Source organism: Myotis yumanensis, unplaced genomic scaffold, assembly GCF_028538775.1.
Source record: "Myotis yumanensis isolate MYYU_CA2020_CCGP unplaced genomic scaffold, mMyoYum1.0.hap1 SCAF_11, whole genome shotgun sequence".
Lineage (NCBI taxonomy): Eukaryota > Metazoa > Chordata > Mammalia > Chiroptera > Vespertilionidae > Myotis > Myotis yumanensis.
In genome coordinates, this window is record NW_027223762.1 from 43,928,858 (window position 1) to 43,948,155 (window position 19,298).

Here is a 19,298-nt window from a genome sequence, read left to right on the forward strand (position 1 = left end):
ATCTTTGAAAATATTAACAGGTAGAAATAGGTTTCCCCCCGTTATACCATTCTGTTTTAAAATTTTCTATAATAAACACATATAAATCCTATATAATAAAACCCTAATATGCAAATTGATTGACGGAACGACCGGCCACTATGACATGCACTGACCACCAGGGGGCAGATGCTCAATGGAGAAGCTGCCCTCGGTCAGGGCCATAGAGGGAGGCAACCGGTGGCGGCAGCAGTGGGCGGGGCCAGCCAGCAGGCAGCGCCAGTACCACCAGCCAAGGCAGGTGCCAGCGGGGGCTCGCCCCACCGGTCACCCCACAGATTGGCCCTGATCACTGGCCAGGCCTAGGGACCCTACCCTATGTATTGGGAACAGCCTTAGATCTAAAAATTAAAACCTGACAAGGCTACTCTAACACTGAAAAAACAGGATGATGCAGCGATGACATGCATGGACTCTGGCTTACACATTTTGTGGTCAGCCCTGATTCTGACACTTAAAACTGTGTGACAAAGCCAATTACTTAACTTCTCTTTGCTTCAGTTTTTCCACCCATAAGATGGGGAAAATGGTACTACTGCCTCAGAAGGATCATGTTATGTGCTTTTTATAATCAGGGCAAAAAATGTAGCTGCCCATACAACAGCAAGATGCCTTTTTTTTTAAAAAATATATTTTATTGATTTTTTACAGAGAGGAAGGGAGAGAGATAGTTAGAAACATCGATGAGAGAGAAACATCGATCAGCTGCCTCCTGCACATCTCCTACTGGGGATGTGTCCAGAACCCATGTACATGCCCTTGACCGGAATCGAACCTGGGACCCTACAGTCCGCAGACCGATGCTCTATCCACTGAGCCAAACCGGTTTTGGCAAGATGCCTTTAAAAAAAAAAATATATATATATATATATATATATTTCTATTGATTTCAGAGAGGGAGGGAGAGGGAGAGATAGAAACATCAATGATGAGAGAGAATCATTGATTGGCTGCCTCCTGCATGCTCCCTATTGGGGATCAAGCCGCAACCCCGGGCATGTGCCCTTGACTGGAATCGAACTGGGGACCCTTTGTCCTCTATCATGTCCTCTATCCATGGAGACAAACCAGCTAGGGTGGCAAGATGCCTTTCACCTGTATGAAAGTATGGTCACTGGTGCATGCAGCATCCCAGATTGCGAGGGATGTCTGACTGCTGCTGGTTTAGGCCTGTAAACCGGCAGTTGGACATCCGCCGAGGGGTCCCGGATTGTGAGAGGGCACAGGTGGGGCTGAGAACACACTCCACCCCCGCACGAATTTTGTGCACCAGGCCTGTAGTTTTATTGTAAGAAAAGAAAAAGCAACGTTTTTTATAAATGCTGAACATTTTTAATGTTTCTGACATTTCACAAAACATCTTTTGTTGACATTCTACAAATGACAGCATCCAATAATGTCCCAATCCTTTCTTCTTGTGAAGATAGTTTATATATCTATAAAAATAAAATACAAATTATGGCATTCTAATATATTCATGCACTACTAACTTTTATTACACAAACCTGTAAGTGAAATCATTTATCATTCAATTATTAGGATAACAGTATGAAATTAAAATGTGACTAAAATATGCAAAGCAGATGCATCACATATGTCAAAAGTGCCCTTTAAATTGAAATTATGGTGGTAGCTCTCTAAACATAGAAACTAAATTTGTACCAGTTTTAAAGGCATACACACTAGCTTCATTCTAAATTTATGTTATATTACAAATGTAATATAACTATGTAAACTTGACATCTAAAGTTGTCTATTCTTTCTTAATTAGAAAATGCTTTTATCAACCAAGTTTCTAATTATATTTTACACAAACCTGCCTCTTCCAATTCTTCGCATCTATAATAATTTTTTAAGTAATTTTAAATTATGTTAACCTTTCTTAAAAGTTCAAAAAAATGCCACGGCTGGGTGGCTCGGATGGAGCCTTGATTCCCGGTCAGGGCACATACCTAGGTTGTGGGTTCTATCCCCAGTCAGGGAGCATATGGGAGGCAAGCGATTAATGTTTCTCTCTCTCCCTTCCTTTGTCTAAAAAAATAATTAATGGATTGAAAAAAAAAGTTCGAAAAGGAAAAAAGCAGCATAGGTTAGCAATAGCAAACAGCATTGGTATTATTCCTTATCTATCACCTTTTTGGATTTACAAACCTTTTTGACTTCTGTAATATTTGTTATTTCAGGAAGATTTTTCAGGGAAACTTGCTGACCTTCTACCTTAGCTATTAGGTCTTCTTTATCTATTTGTTTTTCTCCATCTTCAATGTAAACAATTAGAACTGAAGTGTCATTTGCTGAGATACCGAATTTTTTCAAAGCCTCTGAAATCTGGGGGGAAAAGACAATAAAGCAATAGTTTCTATGTCTGAAGCACCTCACCATCTTTCTTCCTGCTCAGGGTATTTTCATATCCTGGGAGTTCTCTCTGCCTAGTTTTTATCTTCAATAATCCCTTCCCAACATCTACCAGTTCTGCCTCTACAGCACTCTCTGCTCATCCTGTGGAATCAAGCTCAAACTTCTTCGCAAGGCACACCAATCACCCCTCCTCCGGCCGGTGACCCTCAGTCCTGCACTGCTGCCGACCAGCCAGGCTAGACTGTTTGGAGATTCCATTATGTCACATTTCACTGCCTGTGTGCTCACTGTTTGTGCTCTGCCTGGAGAGCCCTCACCCTCAAGGTGCAGTTCAAATGTCACTCCCTCCTGCACCCTCTTTACAGAAAAATTGTTCTTTGCTGTTCCCACAGATGTGAATTATCATTCCTATCATATCATTTATCTTAGGGCATTTGGACTTCTGTCTTGTTCACCTGCCTTCCTCAGGAATGTATCTGCTCCTTCTGTTTCTAGAACTGAATGGCACAGGGACAAACTCAACAGATGTCTACTGAATTGAATAGTTTCTTGATTTCTTTCAAATGTTCTCAAAGAAACTATAATTACCTGGTAATTTTTTCCTCCAGGTACTGGGGGGTTCTATTATCATGCATTTCATGAATATTTCAAACATCTGTATTTTAAACCATACCACAGGTTTCCTAAGTTTTCTTTTGATGACATTAGTACCTGGTTGTGTTATTAATAGTAGTGGTAATACTAAAACTTCATCAGCAAAATTTCAGTTATTTTTTATTTTTATGTGCCACATGTGGAATGTCTTTAGCTCAAAACTTTTGAGTTACTATCAGTATCTCAAACCACAAACTCTTTCTACACACGGAGTGTGGGAATGGCTGTTCTAGGCAGCAGGCAGGCTTCTCGTAGATGGAAAAGACATGGGTTCTACCCTCAAGTTTACAGGAAGAATTAAAAATGCATACGATGCCGAAACCGGTTTGGCTCAGTGGATAGAGCGTCGGCCTTCGGACTGAAAGGTCCCGGGTTTGATTCCGGTCAAGGGCATGTACCTGGGTTGCGGGCACATCCCCAGTAGGAGATGTGCAGGAGGCAGCTGGTCGATGTTTCTCTCTCATCGATGTTTCTAACTCTCTATCTCTCTCCCTTCCTCTCTGTGAAAAATCAATAAAATATATTAAAAAAATAAAAATAAAAAAAAAAAAATAAAAATGCATACGATAGCACAAATATCCATGCCTATTGTTTTATCATTTAGATTCAGATGTCACTTAGAGGGATCTTCCTGATCCTATACAGATAAAACTATGCTCACTTAATTTAGCAAAACTTTTGTTTGCTCAAATGCAAAGTGAGTCCAAAGCTTATTTTTCTAGCAAAAGGCAGAGCTAAACCTCAAATCTCTATCCAGACCTCTCTTCACTACTCCTTTGGTTTGCTACTAATAATAGACTTACAGGAATTCTGGGGAACACTCATATTATCATGACAAGGTGAGCAGAAATAAAGTTAAGTAAAATCCATATTAATTACATTGTTATTTGGGGACAGGTTGAATATAATTTCAGTAGATAGAGTTCTCGTCTTCATTTTTCCTAGTTTGTAGAGATGAACTGCTTTGTTTGCTGCCACAAGTATCTGAAATGGATCGACAATCTACCAAAAAAAAACAAAACACACAAAACAAACAAACCAAAAAGAATTACACAAAGAGAATCTGGAGTACTCTGAAGTCACATGCCCTATCTCATGATAACTCCAAGGTCAGGCTGTTTTACTTCATCACAATTCCTATGAACTATATTTCCAAAATTGCTATCTCAAGGACCTGGGTGTTCAGAAAATCATGGAATTTTAAAGCTGCAATGAACTTAAATAGTAAAACAAATTAAAAATGACATTTATCAAGGGCTAATATTATGGGAAAGGTCATATTCTAAACATTTTATACTTCTACTAGAGGCCCGGTGCACGACATTCATGTTCTGGGGGGTGTGGGGGTCCCTCAGCCTGACCTGCACCCTCTCCAATCTGGGAGCCCTCAGGGGAGCCCTCTCCAATCCGGGAGTTTGTCTGTCTTTGCAATCATGAGCGAACTGTCTGAAACCCCAACTCAGTTTGGTTTGTTGCTCAGAATAATAGAGGCATTTTATTTTCTTTGCTTCGTTGGTAGAGATTTCCTGGAAGTTTTAGGATATCTTCCCTTTTATTTTTCCTAGACACTCTGATTTTACTTATGTCTCTCACCTTTGCTTTCCTCCCATCCACCATTGCAACATAACTTGCTCCAGGCTCACTTTGTTCTAGTGCAGTGGTTCTCAACCTTCCTAATGCCGTGACCCTTTAATACAGTTCCTCATGTTGTGGTGACCCCCAAACATAAATTTTTTTTTTGAATCATATATGAGTGTTTATTCCAATAGTGCTGGCAGTATCATAAAATTATTTTTGTTGCTATTTCATAACTGTAATTTTGCTACTGTTATGAATCGTAATGTAAATATCTGATATGCAGGATGTATTTTCGTTGTTAGAAATTGAACATAATTAAAGCATAATGATTAATCATAAAAACAATATGTAATTATATATGTGTTTTCGATGGTCTTAGGCAACTCCTGTGAAAGGGTCGTTTGACCCCCAAAGGGGTTGCGACCCACAGGTTGAGAACCACTGTTCTAGTGTCTAGGACAGCCGTGGGCAAACTACGGCCCACGGGCCGGATCCGGCCCGTTTGAAATGAATAAAACTAAAAAAAAAAAAAGACCGTACCCTTTTATGTAATGATGTTTACTTTGAATTTATATTAGTTCACACAAACACTCCATCCATGCTTTTGTTCCGGCCCTCCGGTCCAGTTTAAGAACCCATTGTGGCCCTCGAGTCAAAAAGTTTGCCCACCCCTGGTCTAGGAGATCCATCTGCCACCAGGACTATGATTCCCAGCATTCCTGGTGCTCCCCGCACTCGGTGCTTTCGCTTCCGGTCCTGGGGCTGCCAACAGAACTACTATTCCCAGAATTCCTGGTGCTCCCCACGCTCTTGGTTTTCCCTTCCTGCTCTGTTTCCAGTCCCTGGCCTTCCACTCTGCCAAGTCCTCCAAGCCGCCAGCTCTCCCTCTCTGCTCTCCGTCCGGTTACCTGGGGGGCGTGGCTCCCTCAGTTGCTGGGAGCGACCAAGGGAGCCATATCCCCCACCAAGCCTCCGGCTCTCCAGGTCTGCTCTCCACTTGGCGCCTGTGTATGCAAATTAACCTGCCTTGTTGGGTTAATTTGCATACCCACTCTTGATTGGCTGGTGGGTGTAGCAGAGGGACAGTCAATTTACATGTTTCTCTTTTATTATACAGGATTATCCTTTAATTCTTAAAACTATCCTATGAAATCAGTATACTTATTCACCTGCAGTAGATGAAACAAAAGTAGCGAATCTCTGGGTTTGGATACCAGCTGTGTCACTTACCAATGACTCGGGCAAATTCCTTAGTGTTTCGTTAGGTGGAGGTAATCATACTTCACAGAGTTGTTGTGAAGTGAGTTAGTATATGGAAAGCACTAGAACAGAGTAAACACTATATAGACATTGGCTACCATTTATGCCAAGTCCTAACCACTGGCAGAGTTGGGATGAAGTCCTGGCAATGTGATTCCACAGCCAGTGCTCATCAGCGCTATACGATGCCCCTTTGCAGAGATTTTCTAGTTCAGGTGAGAAATGGAGATCCAGGCATCTGCCCTTATGAAGCCAGACCACATCTTTCCCACCTCCTAGTGCAGGGCCTAAAACTTCAGCTTCTATTCACTATTAAACTCAAGGCTGCCCAAGTCTGACTCCACTCCACAGCTTGGACAAGAACTTTTTACCCGAAGATGGCAATTTTAGGCTAGCCTATTACATCATGAAAAATTAACATATTCTTAAATGCCCATATGTCTCATTCTCACTTGTACTTACCACTGTAGGGTTTATCAATGAACTATCAATAGCACCTTCCATGGCCTTTTTTCTCAAGTCTCCAGCATTTTTTACATCTTTAAATAACAGAAGGGTCACCCTGCATTCCGGAAATAGGTCCAGCTGATGTGTTAACTGCATTTCATAGATAAGCAGGATTCTATTGCATAAAACCAAAAAGACCAAAAAACTTCTTTTGTTTAAAAGTTAACATTAGAATTTATAACAAACATCCTTGCTAATAAATTTAAAAATTTTAATGATACAACTGCTAAACTAGAAAAATCCACCCCAAAAACACATCTGGCTTCCTCATGGGATCTTATCTTCCTCACCCTGCTGAGCTCTCTGTAGTTGCCTTTACTGGGAAAGGGTCGTGGCTGCTGCCCGATGCCCTGTTGTACAGGTGAGGAAGCTCAGAGGCATGGCTGAGGGCAGCTTCCCCAGCAGCTGACTAGGAGCAGAATACCAGGAATTCTTTAGGCTATAAGTTACCTACAGTATTAACAAAACTGAGAGTGGGGAAGGGCATGTAATAATAGAGCCACAGCTGTCTAATAATTATCCACTTACTAACTATAGAGAAGAAGTTTTCTTACAGACCCTGGGGAACTGGAGGATGAAACAAGATTGTAAAAAGGTAAGATACCTCAATGGGTCCACTACTCAGAAAAGAAATACATTTTGAGAACAGACCAAGGACAGGACATGCTTCGATTTGGTTGCTGTGCCCAGACCCTGACCCCCTCTGGTTTACCTCAGCCCCAGGAACCTGCTGAGCTGTTTGTAACATCATAAAAGATTAGCCACCTTGTTATCGGACTTTGAGCTCCTGAAGGCGGAGAGCAGACTCTACCCTCCCCTTTCCATGTTACACTTGCAGCTCACGGCTGCATGTTGCTAGCTATCTTCTCCCTTGTGTGTATATAAACAGCCACCTGGCAAGGGGGGGTCAGAGCAGAATTTCCAGGGTGACGGACTGGTCTCCCCATACAGCCAGCATTATGGAATGAACGCTCATATATAATCCAACCCTGTCTCTGCTTAATTTGGCTCAAATAGTGACAGGTGGCCTCGGACCCATTGTGTCGGGTTTCAAAACCTGTCTTCTGCACGGCCTTTTTAAACTTTCTGATCTCACCATTTTATTTGCATTTTAGCAAAACCTAGACACATATTAAGGGAGAAAATAATTTTATAAATAAAAGTGTGACATGACTCAAAGTCATTTCACACATGGAATTTCAGCAGAGAAGGCACATTATTAAATAATCAGTAATACTGGCCCTTTCTTAGACATAATTTAATGAGGAAAGGGAAGGGTATATACAAAGACATGAAAGAAGCATAAGAGACAGTTTGAATAATGAGAAAGACATAACTATAACCTAGATGGAAAAACAAAGTCTTGCAAAAATTTGATATTTAAAACAATTTCAATCAAAGGCTTAATTAGATATTTGGGTGAGGCAATTTGATAGGTTCACGTTCTCTCCACCTGGTAGGTTCCATTTCTAGAACTCGTTCTCAAGGAATAAATTGGACATCTGAGAATTTATGTAATTAGAGGTCCCTCTCATTCTAACAGTAAAAAGTTGAAACCTGCTCTAGCCGGTTTGGCTCAGTGGATAGAACGTCGGACTGTGGACTGAAGGGTCCCAGGTTCGATTCCGGCCAAAGGCACACGCCTGGGTTACGGGCTCGATCCCCAGCGGGGGTTGTGCAGGAGACAGCCGATCGATGATTCTCTTTCATCATTGAGGTTTCTCTCTCTCCCTCTTCCCTCCTCTCTGAAATCAATAAAGAAATTTTTTTTTTTTAAAAAGTTGAAACCTATTAGCTAGTAACAGGGGATTGGTTGTGACGAAACAACCATTAAAACCTATAGTCTTGCCCTAACTGGTTTGGCTCAGTGACTAGAGCATCGGCCTTCGGACTGAAGGGTCCCAGGTTTGATTCCAGTCAAGGGCATGTGCCTTGGTTGCGGGCACATCCCCAGTGGGGGGTGTGCAGGAGGCAGCTGATCGATGTTTCTCTCTCATCGGTGTTTCTAACTCTCTATCTCTCTCCCTTCCTCTCTGTAAAAAATCAATAAAAATATTTTTAAAAAACACCTATAGTCTTAAAGAGTAAAGACAAAATAGTAATAAATAACATTAAATAAAAACCTCTGATTGGTAAACAAAACATAGAATTCAGCATAAATCATGGGTCTTTATAAAAGGTGCACACACACAAATTTAAAGAAAAATACACCAAAAAGCTATCTCTAACTTGACGGAATTACATCTGACTTTTTCTGTTACAATCAGGAAAAGAAATATCTGTAAATAATGTTCTGGCACATACCAGTTCAATCTTTATTGTCATGATAATTTCCAATGGGGAAAAAGTAGATACAAAAAGACATAATGAATATATTCCCAGTTATACAAAAAGATGCAGAAAACAAAAACATGAAGGAAATACACCAAAAATGGCCATCTTAGGTAGTTGGATTATAGATAATTTACTGTCCTACATAAAAAAGTTGTGTGTGTATGTTCTGAGTTTTCTACAGAGAGCACACAAAGTTTACTAAGTACATATAATCATGGAGGAAAAAATACTTCCTGTGGTTTCAGTTTTTACACTAGAGGAAAAGGAAATTGTTTTGTTTTGAATTCACTCACTTAGGCCAGAAACGTATCACTTAAACAGCATATCTACTCCATAAAGTCTTGACAATTTTACCTCTTTTTAAAAATGCATTTTTATTGATTTTAGAGAGGAAGGGAGAGGGAGAAACATCCATGATGACAGAGAATCACTGATTGGCTGCCTCTTGCACACGCCCCATCAGGGTCCAGCAGGGAATCCGACCGGGACCTCCTGGCTCCTGGGACCGCGCTCAGCCTCAGGTACCATCGTGACATTAATGAAATCATCCCTGAACGCATCAGCCTCCAAGAGAGGAGGTAATCCCCCACACAGGCTGTATCTTATTTTATTACTTTTTAAAAACTGAAACAGGGGTAGTGCTTTTCTTTCTTTTCTCGCCCTGGCTGGGTTGGCTCAGTGGATGGGGCCTCGGCCTAAGGTCTGAAGGGTCCCAGGTTCATTCCGCTCGAGGGCACGGCCTGGGCTCCGCCCGGTCCCCAGTGGGGGGCGTGCAGGAGGCAGCCGATCAATGACTCTCATCATTGACGTCTCTCTCCCGCTCTCTCTGAAACCAATAAAAATGTTTTAAAAAAATAAGTAAAAAATATTCTCGCCTGAGGATATGTCTACTTATTGATTTGAGAGAGAACTGCGCTCCCCTCCGGACCGCGCTCTCCGCGGCCGCAATGGCCGTCCCCCCCCTCCCCCGCTCTGCCTCTGGGACAGGGGCCACCGACCCAGCTCCTTCCTCCCTCCAGCCCGCTGTCAGGAGTCCATTTAGCAGCGACCCCGAGCTGGACTCTATGACACGGGCTCCTTCTCGGCCCTCGTCACACTCGGCAGTGAGCGGGAGCGTCTCGTATCCCGGGCTGTGCGCTCCCTGAAGGGGGCCCGAGTCCGTCACTTCCGGGCCGCATCCCAGGGAACTTCATAAACGAGGGGGCGGGGAACGCCAGGCGTCGCCTCAAAGGTCCCCGGTCCCAGCGGCCCAGCACCGGCCCTCCCGCTCGCCCACCCCAGCCCGCCTCCTTCCAGCCGACCCTACCGGCTCCCCCGGGGAGGACTCACCGCCGCCTCCCGCGTCCGTCTCGGAAGATCGTCCCCTCGGAAACAAAGCGGCGCCTTGTCCCCGCCCTCCTCCGGTCAGCTTCTTTCCGGATCCCCGCGGAAGGAAGGTTCCGGCCTCCGGTCCCACCCGCCCTTCCGCAGATCTTTCTCCGCGAGGGGGTCCCCAGACGCAGACAGCCGGGTTCCGTCCGTCACTTCCGGCGAGGGGTGGGGGCGCGGCGAGGGGTGAGGGCGCTGCAAGGGCCCGCGGGTGGACAGCTGAGGCCTGGGTGTGAGTCTCAGCCTCGTCCCTAACCCTTGTTGGGTCTTGGACGAGATGTCATCACTTTCTTCTTGTGCAAAGCACTGGCCAGGATGAACTCCCCACGCCTCCGCCGGTCAAGCTTCAGCAGTTCTTCCCGGGGGCAAGCGGGACTCAGTTTCCTTCTTGCTCTGGGCGCGGTCATTTAGGGAGGATCTCCTAGGGACCTGCGATCAGAAGAGATCGTGACAAATTATTGAAATCATCCCTGCATGTATCAGCCTCCAAGAGAGGAGGCAATCCCCTACAAAGGCTGTATTTTATTTTATTGTTTTTTTTTAATTGAAGCAGGGGTAATGATTTCCTCATTTTTTTTTTTAATTCTCACCCGAGGATATTTTTTCCATTGATTTTTAGAGCGAGTGAGAGAGGGACAGAAATATCCGTGTGTTAGGTTGCCTTCTGCAGGTGCCCTGACCAGGGCACAGGCGGGAGGAGCCTGCAACCGAGATAAATGCAGGTGCTCTTGGCTGGAATCAAGGCCAAGGCTCTATCACTGAGCCAAACCGGATAGGGCAGTGGTCGGCAAACCGTGGCTCAGGAGCCACATGCGGCTCTTTGGCCCCTTGCGTGTGGCTCTTCCACAAAATACCACGTGTGGGCGCGCACATACAGTGTGAAGTTGATTTAAAACTTTAAGTAAAGTTTATTAAGTTAATTTTAGGGAACGTTGTAGAGTGAAAGAAGATGTAGTGTCGAGGATTGAGAAAGGTATGTTGAGATGGTTTGGACATATAGAGAGGATGAACGAAAGGAGATAGACGAAACAAGTATACAAGAGGAGTGTGGATGGGAGAGTTGGAAGGGATCGAACTCAGGGAATGTACCTCAATCAGATTGAGGACGTTTTTAGCAAAGGCCAGCTTAGGAGTACCCTAATTAAGTTAATAACAGTGTACCTACCTATATAGTTTAAGTTTAAAAAATTTGGCTCTCAAAAGAAAGTTCAATCGTTGTGCTGTTGATATTTGGCTCTGTTGACTAATGAGCTTGCCGACCACTGGGCTGGGGCAACAGGCTGTTATTTTACGTTTTTCTGGGTCGGGGCTCATCTTATTCAGTACTATTCTTTACACAGGAAGACACGCAAACAACAAATATAGCTGTCCTATGCATATGTGCTATGCAGAGAAAATAGGTTTTTTAAAAATATATTTTTATTAATTTCAGAGAGGAAGGGAGAGGGAATGAGTATAGAAACATCAATAATAAGAGAGAATCATTGATCAGCTGCCACCTGCACGCTCCCTACTGGGGATCAAGCCTGCAACCTTGGCATGTGCCCTTGGACGGAATGGAACCCAGGACCCTTCAGCCCCAGGCCGATGCTCTATCCACTGAGCCAAACCAGCTAGGGCGGGTGGGGTGGGGTGTGCCTCTTTTAAATAGGATGTTTAAAAATGCCTCACAAAAAGGGCCATTTGAACAGTGACTGGGAGGAAGTCTGGAAGCAAGTTGTGTATCTGAGAGAGCAGCAGTCCAGGCAACAAAGAGAATTCAAAGGCTCTAAGGCACATAAGGCCTTAGCCTATTTAAGGAAGACTAGTAGCAAAGAGAACTGTGGAACTGTGGGAATGTAGTTAATTGGAAAAAAATAATTCTGACAAGTCTGGTATAAAGAACTCTTACAACTAAGCAAAACAACCTAAGAATGGGTGACGTTTAAACAGACACTTCACAAAAGATATATGAAAGATCAATAAACACATGAAAAGATAGATGCTCAACATCATTAGCCACCAGGGAAATGCAAATTAAAAACACAATGAGATACTATTATATACCTATATGATGACTAAAGTTTAAAGGACTGAGTATATCAAGTGTTGAACAACATGCAGAATATAGAACCCTCATATTGCTGGTCTGAATGTAACTACTTTAGAAAAGAATTTGGCAGTTTCTTTAAAATATATATTTAATAATAAAAATTATTTATAAAATATATTTACTGTACCCAGAAATTTCACTCCTGAAATTTATCCAGAAGTGAAAATATGTGTCCACATAAAGGTTTATACATAACTGTTTATAACAAATATACTCATGACAGCCAAAAATTAACCCAATGCCCTACAACACATCAATGGGATAAACAAGTTAGAGTAAATTCATACAATGAAATGCTACTCAGTAATAGAAAAGAATGAACTACTGGTATTTGCAATACTTGCAACATAGATAAATCTAAAAACATGCTCAGCAAAAAAAAAAAAAAAAAAGCACAAAAATCTAAAATTATGTTACTGTATGGTCCCATTTCTACAAAACTCTAGAAAATACAAATTTATTCTAGAGTGACTAAAAGAAAACCAGTGGTTGCTAGGGATGGGGAAGTGGGACATGGACTGGAAAGGACCCCAAGGTTGACCTCTGCAGTGAACCAGTGTTCCATATCTTGATGTAGTGTTAGCTATCAGGGAGTATGAATTTGTCAAAAATAATCCAATTACCCCAGCCAGCGTGGCTCCATGGTTGAGCATGGACCTTTGAACCAGGAGGTCACAGTTCAAGATTCCTGTTTTACTGGTCAGAGCACATGCCAGTGTTGCGCGCCCCCCAGTGGGGGGCATGCAGGAGGCAACCCATAAATGATTCTTATCATTGATGTTTCTATTTCTCCCTCTTTCCCTTCCTCTGAAATCAGTAAAAATATTTTTTAAAATCATCAAATTATGCACTTTAAAAGAGTAAATTTGATAGACTATACATTGTGCCTCAATGAAGTCGACTAAAAATAGACATTTAAAAAAGTTGTCTGTTCATAGCAGCTGTTATAAGCGCCAAAAGCTGGAAACAACCAGAATATTCATTGAGTAAATGGATAAGTAAATGGTATATACATACAATGGACTAACTGGGCAGTCAAAACGATCAATTGTTGCTACATACAACAACATGGATGGATCTCAAAATAATTATGCTGAATGAAAAAACCCAGGCATAAAAGTAGTACATGCTGTATGACTCCACTCATATAAAATGACTCTATAGTGACAGCAGGTCAGCGGTTGCTTGGTTAAGGGACCTAGGGTGGAAATAAGGAATTACAAAGGGGCACAAGGAAACTTTGGAGTAATAGATATGTTCTACCTTAATTGTGGTAATGCTTTCATGGATGTATATGTGTCAAATATATCAAAATGCTTACTTAAAAAACGTACAGCATATTGTATGCCAATTATATTTCTAAGTTGTTTTAAAAATATGAGACCACACAACATCTGTATTAGATTAGCTAGAATAAAAGAAAAAAACTGACAGTACTGTCCTGGTGAGAGTTAGCTGGAACTCATACGTTGTTGATGGAGATGTACAGCCATTTGGAAAAGTTTGTCAGTTTCTTATAGAATTAGACACACACTTATCCCACAGCAGCATCCCACTCCAAGGAAAATAAACATATATGTTCATAAAAATCTGTACACAAATGTTTATAGCATCTTTGTTCAAAATAAAAAACTGGAAACAATCCAATCCTTCAACTGGTAGATGGATAAACAAATTGGGGTATCTATAATAATAAAAGCATAATATGCTAATTAGACCGGACAGCCGAACGACCTTCTGGATGACCTTTCGGACGAAGCCGGGGCTGCGAGGCCAAGCCCCTTGCAAGAATTTTGTGCATCGGGCCTCTAGTATCCATATAATAGAATACTAGCAGCATTAAAGGGAATGAACTAGTGATCCACTTGGCAACATGGATAAATCTCAAAAGCATTATGGTAAATGAAAGGAGTCACATTCAACAGGCTACATATATTGTCTGATTCCACTCACATGACATTCTAGAAGAGCCAAAACTGCATGGACAGAAAACAGATCAGTTGTTGCCAAGGTCTGCCTCGGTGGGAGCAATTGGCTACAAAGTGACATGAGGGAATTTTCGGGCTGTGGGGGTAATAAAACTGTTTTTAATTGTCACTACAAAACTGAATGCATTTGTCAAAACTCACAGAATTGTACACTAAAAAAACATGAATTTTACTGTTTTTCAAAAAGTCATCTCAGAGGTGAAGATGATCCTTTTATCTACAGCTGCAGAGGAATAGAGATCATTATGCATCACAAAATTAATTCAAAAACTGATCTGATGAAGGGTTAACTGAGAACTTCCCTAAGAATATCAACCTTCTCTGCAATACATTGACTTGCACACATACGCATAACTGTCACCATCTGTTGAAGTGAATCTAACCATGGAAGTGTTACCTGAACAAATGGGTCATGGAAGACACCCAGACTCCAAAAACGATTGCCCTGTTGTGAAAACAATGTGTACATCTTGAACAACTGTTACCTCAGATGTAAGTGACATTTCGATATGACGTGAAGGTATAAATATATGTAGGATCTCAATGTCAAATCAGGGAAGCGCTCTGGTGGTTTCCTTTCGCATGTGCATGGTTGAACACTCAAAACTATGACTCTGCCAAATTGATGGACAAACACTCTAGAAAGCAGAGCCGGAAGCAAGGTGAGGGTGAGGAAGACAGGAAAGGGAAGCAAGGAAAGAGGCAAAGCAAGATGGCACCAGGGATTACCTGCCTGGAGACTTCACCAGGAGCCAGAGCCAAGACACCCGGTGGTTTGGCATGTGTGTGCGCTCAGCAGGCTTGCCTTTCTCTGGATGGCTTGAAAGGAAAAACCGTGCCTGAGAGTAGTCCACTGAAGGGGGATGAAGAGGGGGAATCAGCCTGCCAGGCTCCTCCTGTATTTTGTTCCATCAATCAAGACTTCCCAACTTGGGAACTGATGCCTTCACACTTCTGATCATCATCTCATCCTTCAGTGGCAGCTCAGAAGCCAGGCCCTGTGGCCTGTAGTGTGACATTTTCTCTATCTCTAACGTGGAGGGGTGACTGAGAAGACAGAGGGCTTGACGTGGGGGTCGTAAGGGCCATGCAGGTCCAGTTTAACCCGGGCTCTCGTCAGCTCAGGGAGCGAAAAAGGTTAGCTGGCAATGCAAAAAAAATAAAAATTAAAAATAAAGACTGTGGTCCAAGTGGCGGATGACGGCTTCAGGGAAGAGGGAGAGGGTTGAAGGAATCTGAGATGGCGCTTAGAACCTGTGTTTCATGTGACAGGAGATATAAATGAAATAAATGCCAAACAGTGACGTAAGGTGCTTTGTACAAAAAGAAAGAAATTGGTAGGGAAGTACAGCTGGGAGAGAAGGCTTTACTAAGGGGACGGGGCTTCAAAAGCGAGAATGTTTTGCTCAGAGACCACAGCTATGCAAACCATCTGAAAGACAGAGTGGCATAAATATGTACAACAATGTTCAGGAACTGGCTGCTCACTGAAGAGTGGAGTGTTATATAGCGGAGGCTTTGAAAATCAGCTGGATATGAAATTGTGTATCTGAAACCTGTTTTCTTAACAGGTTTTGTTAACCAGTATCACCCCAACATATTCAGTATAAACAAAAAAGAAAAGAAAAACCAGCTGGAGTCAGGGGTGCCCCCAGGTCTCCTCTCACCCAAGGTCAGGATCCTGGGGCCACCTGTCTTGCTGTCCCCCCGCCCCCCACACACCTGGGTGCCTGGGGAGTCCCCACCTAGCCCTGCTCTCACCCTGACGCAGGTGGTAAAGATTATCGGGCCCAGGGAAATCACGGGAGGTACATCACCTACTGGCTGGCACAGTAACTACCTTACCACCCGACAGCCCCTGGGCGAGACAAATGGACTGTGACCACCCCACCTGGGCAGTTAGCATGCTGGCAGCCTATCCTGTGGGAATGTGCTCAAGCATGGAAACCTACCCCTATTCCTCTGGACCCCAAGGCAAGCAGCCTATTTGCCTTTCTTGGGCTGAGGACCCACGTGGCATCACCTGGACACAGCCCCACCTGGCATCTGTGTAATGGTGCCTCAGGAGGGACAGGATGCTGAGGGGAGGCCAGTGGGCCAACCAGCGACCAAGACAGCACTAGGTTCTTGCCAGCCCTTCAGGCACCCCAAGTGGCTCCCCAAGAATGGGACCTGTGTCCGGGTCTTTGGCAGCCCCTACTTCCCCTTGGCTTCTCATCTCCATGCCACTCTCAAAGTGGCCCTGTCCCTGATTATGAGCACTCTGAGGGCAGCCAGCAGGGAGATTTAAACAAATCTGGATTCTAAGTTGGTATTGAATGCTGGGTGTTTTAAAATTAAAGATATTTTGAATAAAAATTAAAAAAAGAACCAGCTGGGAGTCTGATTACTGAAGGCCTCGACCAGGAGTTAAAAGTAGATTCTGTGTATGGGTAGATGATGTGAAAAAGCTAAATCCTTATCTTCCCACTGTAAGAAGTCAACAGATAATATCAGAAATTGAAAAATCAAGAAGTGGTGACATAAGCATATATTTAAACTAGTGACCCGGTGCACGAATTCATGCACATTGAAAGGAAATTAGAATATTTTAATAACGCTATTCGCCCTTTCTCTATAGAAGTGTCAACCAAATTCACGATTTACAATGACAGATCGAAACATGCGTGCGATTGGCGCCTGCGAGAGCTTTATATGTATTGCACGTGGGCAAGTCAACTTAGCCTTTTATATAGAATAAACTTAATTATGGTAGACCTGCTTTCTGATTTAGCTAAACTTTTTCCAGCTCAGTGAAGCAACCCAACTTCTTTTTCAGGTAATTGTCAGCAACACAGCAGTAAATAGCAACACAAAGCAATTATTGTAGATCATGCAGGGAGAACAAAGGGTAAAATATTTAACTGCAGCAGTGTTTGACTATATTCTGCGTAGTGAGAAAACCTGGTCATTTTTAAGGTCCACCATTTCTTACTTTTTTTCAGTTGGTCAAGTTCCTAAGCTTTCTAAATCTCCATTTTCTGACTAATGAAAATAAAACAGGATTCCACCGAGTCTCCTATCTACCTACTCCAGGACTTCTGTGAGGATCAAATGAGATGAACCACGGGAAAATGCTTCAGACATTTGGTTAGTGTGAAATGTTTCCACCTGGCTATAAAGCAAGTTGTGTTCCTGGGCTGAAGAAACTGCAAGGAGGCGAGTTGTCACTAGGGAGAGGAAGTCGAGCGTTGCTACCTGACGTCACTACCCGGACAGACACTTACAGATACTTAGCATATTAGCCTTTTATATATATATAGATAGATGGCCTGTCGCTTGGGAGAGGAAGCTGGGAGCTGCTACAGGACGCCATTACCCAGTGCCCACAGCCACCGTTTCCAGGCTGGGCTGGGCTGTGGGCCGCATTTTGCTCCATGGAGTCTTGGCAGCGTCAGCTGCAATTTGGTGGGCTGTCGCTCCGGGGTGATGGCAGGGCCTGTGTACCACTTGGGAGAAGCCGAGTGTTGCTTTGTCAGCGCCAGGTCCACGCTGCCGTTTCTCTGTAAATGGCCAGTGCGTGTCATGGCAGCTCCTGTGTACAGCATCTGCCCCCTGGTGGTGAGCGTCATAGCGACTGGTCGGATGGGCGGAGGGACACTTAGCATATTAGCCTTTGATACATGTATAGATAAGGAAGCAAATGCTGGAAGATAATGTAAAAATTACGTAGTGACTGCCTTTGGGGAGTTATCGGGTAAAGCAGGGGTGGTGACTATTCTTCATGGTAAACTTGGTAGAACTATTTGAATTTTAAACTACTCATATGTGTTTTTAATAAAAATAAATTTTAAGTTTAAATAGAACACTGAAGACCTTTTAAAAAGGGAGTTGCTGATTCCTTGAGCCAGAAAATGTTCAATGGTGGGTGCAAGCAGAAGCCAGGCATACAGTGTGTTGAAGAATACGTGAGACACAAGATAACAAATGTAGTCTAGATTTTAACAAGCCATGCCAACAACTGAAATAAAAGGGGAAGAGGACAGAAGGAACAACAGGGTAAAGAAAGCATTTTGAAGGTGGGAGTGTTTATATGATGGCACTTCTGCTAGCAATGTCCCCGAGAAACTGCTTGCCAAAGAACTCCTTAGAACTGTGAGACCAGCTGGATCCCCATACCTGCCCTGACTTGTTCTTTTTTGCCTCACCAGCTTTCTTGCTCCAATTGCTTTCCAAGTGGGCCTTCGTGATGTATCCTGAGGAACAATCCCCCAGGACCAGCCTTTTAGCAGCCACAACTCTTACACCTGTTAAATGTGGCAGGCAAAGAAAAACATTGGAGCCGTCACTTAGATGAAGGGTAGCAACTTGGCTGAGCTAATTTCATTAATGTCAGGTTCAATAAGTTGTTCACATATAAAAGAAAGCAGATAAAATAACTCTCACATGCAGTATAAGACATTCTGATACACATTTTCAAAGCAAGAGGCTTTAGGAAAAGGAAGCCAAGTGGCTCAAGTTTCATCAACTATCTACTGAGGCATTTGTTGTCATGATGCTGAGACATCTTCTTAAGCAAACAAAGGGTTTTGGTTTCCTCTGCAACCAAAAATAACGAACATCTCCCATGCGATCCATCTGTGTGGTCTAGAGGTAGAGCAGCGTAAGAGAACACTTAGAAAGCATCAAGGTCGAGGCACTACTGCACTGTGAGCGGCAAGTGCAGAGAGATCCCAGCAAGTTACATTCAGCAGAGAAGCAAAAATGCAAGGAGCCATGCAAGTCTTCCCAGATATTCCAGGCTTTGTGTTGTTTACTCTTCTGTTCACGGAGCAACCTTTATAGTCTACAAAAGCTTTCAAGTTTCCTGAGTAGTTCTACCCAGTTGGTAACAATTACAAATGTTGGTAAATTACCCAGCATTCTGGTTTATCAGTCTCTTGTCCAACTGACAATCAATCCCTAAATGTTTATCCACTCCTGTGTTAGATGGCATACCTGACAATTCAGTGAAAGGAAGTTGGTCAAATCCCACAAGAGATTACCCAAGAAGGAAATGCCTAATCACAAAAAACCACCACTAATTACCAATAGTGATTAGGTTTCAAAGAGATTGTCTCCTTAGGTAGATGGTAATAGAA

The 19,298-nt window shown here is 43.0% G+C and overlaps 1 protein-coding gene across 3 annotated transcripts; it reads right to left on the reverse strand.

The window, feature by feature from the left end:
• Positions 1-1,348: 1,348 nt before the first annotated feature.
• On the reverse strand, positions 1,349-10,192 carry TPRKB (TP53RK binding protein). Of its 3 annotated transcripts, none has more exons than XM_070429490.1 (5): positions 10,060-10,192; positions 6,352-6,511; positions 3,931-4,053; positions 2,191-2,367; positions 1,349-1,475 (listed from the first exon to the last, which is right to left on the reverse strand). In XM_070429490.1, the coding sequence occupies exons 2-5, from the start codon at positions 6,490-6,492 to the stop codon at positions 1,389-1,391; spliced, it is 528 nt and encodes a 175-aa protein (XP_070285591.1). In that variant the 5' UTR covers positions 6,493-6,511; positions 10,060-10,192; the 3' UTR covers positions 1,349-1,388. The 3 variants fall into 3 exon arrangements, with proteins under 3 accessions (XP_070285591.1, XP_070285593.1, XP_070285592.1); XM_070429492.1 differs by lacking the exon at positions 10,060-10,192 and adding an exon at positions 9,606-9,674; XM_070429491.1 differs by lacking the exon at positions 10,060-10,192 and adding an exon at positions 7,954-8,138.
• Positions 10,193-19,298: the final 9,106 nt, after the last annotated feature.